Here is a 5453-nt window from a genome sequence, read left to right as displayed (position 1 = left end):
TATATATATATATATATATATATATATATATATATATATATATATTACTTCCATTTTCAAAAAAACAGATTAATTGTTACAATATTTTAATCTTATTCAAAACATGTTTTTCGACTTTCTCAATTTTATTACTTAATGAAACATTACTTGAGTAAGACAAAAAAATTACAAAATCTTGAAATTCATGGAACGTATAATTATACAGAGAGTCTTCTTCCAGACAATATATCGTAGAGGTAAAATAATTTGACAAGGTGTTCTAATGTAAAAAATCGCCGACCTAAAAAAATGTTCTTATATATAATTTGATTACTTTTATTCAAAACAGATTACTTGTTATATTATATATAATTTAATCTCGTTCTTATAAAGCGTATTTTTCGTCCCTCTCAATTTTGTTACTTAATGGAACAGGCTCGAGGGTAAGATAAAAAATGACGGTATAAAATATAATTTCCTTCAAAATTAATTTGCCAGGATTTTCACTATTCTTAATATCTTCTTAGGCGATATGCAAGTGACGTCTATTTTCAAGAACCCCAATATTTACCTTCCGCGCAATAGCGGCAAAAATGCACCATCGGACGAGGCGGGCACAATTCAGCGAGACACAGTCATCGGTCATTCTGGCGGCGACTCGAATTGTAAGAATGTGCACAAGACAAACGTGGAAACTATTATTGCCTCGGATAATAATCGGACTGTAGATTTGAGAAAATTATCCTTACCCGACGAAGCAGGACCGAGCCAGCGACTGTTCGAGAAAGCTGACGTCACCTACAAATCCGTTCATTCTCGCTACCCTCACGCCAGTCCTCAGAGATCGCCCAGGAAACGTATCAGAGCGCTCAACAGGGAATGTTCCGTCGATAGCCAGCATGACAGCCAACAGCAGCAATTAAACCAATACAAAGTGCTGAACGAAATCGGAAAGGTAAGATTAAAATTCAGTTAAAACTCATTTAAAATCAAGTAAACAATAATTCATTTATATTTGTCCCTAAAAATTGTAAAAGTTTTTATATAATTACATACTTAATCGCTTATATGAAAATCATTAGAAATTGTACAAATGTCTTTGTTAGGAGAGAACTTCGAATTTATGAAACATGAAAAAAATAATATAAAATACTTCGCATACAATTTATTAATAACGAATTGACTTTTCATTTGTCAGAAAGTTATGAAAGAGTGTGCATAATCGTTGGACACATTTCATCGTTTTTACAGAAATTTTATAGCAAGTATACAATTATTTATGTATAATTGTACAAACAGAAAACGCGAAAAAAATATCTTTAACCTGATTCATAAATGAAAAATATTCGTGCCGAATTAAATTCGTTTGCTACAATCTAATGCTTTTTCAATTATGTCCGCGACATTTTAACAATCACAGCTGTATTCATCGGTAAGAGGATCAACATATCGCGTTTCTCTCATTGAAGAGCGAAACCATTTCACGATGCTCACGTAACAAACGAGAGAATGATATGATTATCGATATCGAGCGGATGCTTCCTCGATAACCAATAACTCGTGCCGTAAGTCATCATTTTCAGCAATTTCCTCTCTTGCCAATCCTTCGTACTTGTTAAGAAGTAATTAACAGCCGCGCAGTTACGGATTACTCCAATAATCACGTTATATCGCACCCGATAACGCAATATTGCCCGCAGGACTTAGAAGTTTGAACAACACAGAAAATTATTAAAATCGTCATCTTCATGCGCAATTTTTTTATTCGATTATATTGTCAACGTTTACGAGATAAATTGTACATTTTTTTCCTGTCATACGGATATGTTAATTTGCTGACGCGTTTTCTCGAGAATTGTTTATTACATGACTGTCTAACGAGTTAAATTTTTTCTTTGAAGTATATATTTTTCTTTCATTTTTAGATTAATTTCTGTTAATTTTTTAATTAATTAAATGAAAACTCGAAAATGATAATTTTAATAAAAATGCTTAATGCTTTTGCACGAAAATTAGAGAACAAGGAAATAATATTAAATAAACACGTGGAACAGAATAGAAAGGTTAAAAGTTGCTCGCACTTTTAGAAAAACAGCAAATTCCGTTTGATGTAAATGTCTCTCGAACATTCCCTTCGAATGAAAGCGCTAACAAAAGCCAGTACAAAAATGAAAATGCAAAGCTCAATGCTTACGCTAGTATAGCATGATTGGATTCAAAATAAATGCGAGAAAGAAAACAAGACAACCGCCGCAATAACTTCGCACTTTGCTATTACTGAGTGAAAAGCGAAACTTCCAAGAAGCGAGAAGAAGTTTGCAGCACACGAGGTTTGCGTTGAGAATTCCAGAGATCGTTTCCCCAGAGATGAAGAAAGAAAGAGAGAGCGAGAGAGAGAGAAAATATAATATTTTTTTATGAACAAGAGAGCAAATGTCATTTCATGCGTGAGATTATCTTTAACGAATGGTAGATAAAAAAAGAGAAAAACGATTTCGCAAAGTTCACGATTGAATTTCTCTTTCCCTTATCGTTTAAAACTACATTCGAACTCGAGATTGAATTCCTCATCGAAATAAGAGTCATCGATTGAAATAGAGTTTGATATCGACGATTAATTTTTTCAACCTCGCGAAATGTTCGAAACGCGCAATCTCCATCATCGTGCATTCATAAACAATATATCGATCTTTTTCTCGGTATCTAATACCATTATCGGCATCGATTCTTTTCCTCTACTATACAATTATACAGTAAAGATTTTGTCGAGGCAAACAAAAACCAGATAATCATTATACCGATTACTATATATTGCGTCAAGAGTTGTTTTTATGTGAAATTAATTTATTTTATGACGAATTAATTAAAATTCATTGAAATAATTGTAAATGATATAAATGATGTAGCAATCTTGTAATTATAAAAAATTATTTTTTTAAGTTATCCTTGTCAAATATAATTTTAATTGTCCAAACATAAAGTCAACTTTGGAACATTCATTATTTGTTACATACATTATTAAATGCGAGATTAAGATATAGAATAAGAGTTACAGATACATTTTTAAATTTTGCATCATTTATATTTATAACGAAATAATGACCACAACCGGACGTGCTCAAAGGTGATCATACCGTGAACCATAAAATTTTGCTTCTACTCCCGATAGCATCGCCGATGACCTTCGACCTAGTCGCCACGATGATATAAAGCGCATTATGATAACAGCGTAGCTGAACCACAAAAAGGGTTGCAAGGTTAAGGTAAAAGGATGCGAAGAGAGTCATGAAATTATCGATAAAATCTTCCATAATTCCTCTTTATATTATGTTCATCCCAAAATATTATTTTACAATAATATTTTCGTATCAATGTCAAGAATATTCCATTTAAAATCTGTCCGTGTCAAACAAAAAATCGTCATATTTCAGAAAAGAGGAAATATCCTCTAATAAAAATAATCTTCATTAAATGAAAAATAAAATACTATATTAAAAATATTACTTTATTGAGATGAATGAATAATTTTTCATATTTTTATCAAAATAAAATATGAATTGAAACTTTCTTGCTATTTATATCGCATAAATAAAAATACTCTTGACGTTGACGACGATCTTTTTAGAAGCATTCAATAATACGTTTGTTTGTCGAGAATGTCGAAAAAATGAAAAGTCGAATTATACAATAAATGCAAAGAAACCTCCAAAAATGTCAAGCCTGAGATCAAACAGGAACGCGCTGTGCTTTCGCATCTTCACTTATGCATCACTTCGCACTTGTACAGGGTTCTTTCGGTGTTGTGAAGAAGGTTTTCAACGAAGAGGATGGCGCGTATTACGCCATGAAAATAGTGAGCAAGAGAAAATTAATGAAAAAAACAGGGATATTTGGAAGAATACCACCGCGCAGAGCAGGTGCTGATCCCTTGGCGAAAGTTTATAGGGAAATCGCCATTCTGAAGAAACTCGATCATCCCAACGTCGTGAAACTAGTCGAGGTGCTGGACCATCCCGACAAAGATAATCTCTATCTGGTCTTCGAACTAGTCCACAGGGGTGAAATCCTTCTTATACCCACCGATAAACCTCTGAATGAAGAAACGGCCAGGCGTTATTTTCGCGATGTTGTCTTGGGAGTCGAATATTGTAAGTCATTATGTATATTCTATTCATAAAAACTAAAAATTGTTTACAAAGAATTTTTTCCTATAAAAATTCTAGAAAGTCCTATATAATTCAAACGATTAATTATTAAAATCCCATATATCTCGTGATTAATTAACACGTGCAACGTATTTTGAAATTGATTTTAGTTATATTACCACAAATTTTAATAATAGTGTGTAAAATTTAAAATTTCTCTTCCTTTTCAATCCTGTTTTTATCTCCTGAAAAAATTTTCCAAATTTAGAGGATTGGTATTTTAATCACATAGCATACGCCCACATTTGGCATAAATCATGTTTATCATGTACGCGTTAAATAATAGAATGCAAATCCTCTCGACAGGCGGATTTGCGTAATGTATCTGGCGCCTATTACGGATCATAACGTTCATCATGGATCAATGGCAAAAGAGGCGTCATATGCATTACGTAAACTCAGTGATCGTGTTAGTATACTTTATTGTACATGAGAGTGTAGTATAGTCGCGTTAGACACTATTCAATAAAACATTAAGGTGCTTAGATGATAATCGACTTAAAACTTGTAACATCAATCTTACTAAGTGGAGAAGAGAGATGAGTAAGATGTATTCATTAGTTACGTAAACAATCTTCAAGTTAAGAAATATTCCGTATAACTACGAATATAATATATTCAGACTTTTAGAATTAAATTTTAATAAAAATTGTGTGATTGTATTAAAAACAGTATTATATATATAATACTTATTTTTTGTTTTCGCAGTGCATTACCAAAAGATAGTGCATCGTGACATAAAGCCAAGCAATCTATTGGTGGATAGAGATGACAGAATTAAAATCGCTGATTTAGGTGTTAGTACGGAATTAAGAGAATCTGGAGAATTATTAATAGGACAAGCTGGTACACCGGCTTTCGCAGCGCCTGAAACAACCGTTGCTAACGCACAGTATTTGGGACCGGTAAGTAATCACAGCATTATATATTATTCTCGAAGTATAATGTACAATCCAAACAAAAAGAGAATTCGATTCAAGTAGAATATAATTAATATATATTCCTAGTAATATATTTCTAATATATTCTAGAAATAAATTTCTAGTATACAGAGCCGTGATCACATTAAAATATAAAGTAACTTAAAAATTATCGTCTCTAATATACAGAAAAAAATCCTATTACATACAGAGTTAATTATCGTATAATGGCTAACGATAATGATAATTTATAGCAACAATCTGCACTGAAAAAAAAATATATATATATATTATTATTATTATTATATATATATATATATATATATATATATATATATATATATATATA

At 31.6% G+C, this 5453-nt stretch overlaps 1 protein-coding gene across 1 annotated transcript in view; it reads left to right on the top strand.

Moving 5' to 3' along the window:
• Positions 1-5453, top strand: part of LOC105626638 (probable serine/threonine-protein kinase mkcB) — a 58722-nt gene that overhangs the window by 37632 nt on the left and 15637 nt on the right. Inside the window, exons 4-6 of the mRNA XM_012207931.1 lie at positions 507-934; positions 3767-4127; positions 4893-5089. Coding sequence (XP_012063321.1) covers positions 507-934; positions 3767-4127; positions 4893-5089 — 986 coding nt within the window. The remainder of the gene's footprint in view (positions 1-506; positions 935-3766; positions 4128-4892; positions 5090-5453) is intronic.

The sequence above is a fragment of the Atta cephalotes genome (assembly GCF_000143395.1).
Source record: "Atta cephalotes unplaced genomic scaffold scaffold00005, whole genome shotgun sequence".
Taxonomy (NCBI): domain Eukaryota; kingdom Metazoa; phylum Arthropoda; class Insecta; order Hymenoptera; family Formicidae; genus Atta; species Atta cephalotes.
This window is presented reverse-complemented; position numbering and strand designations above follow the sequence as displayed.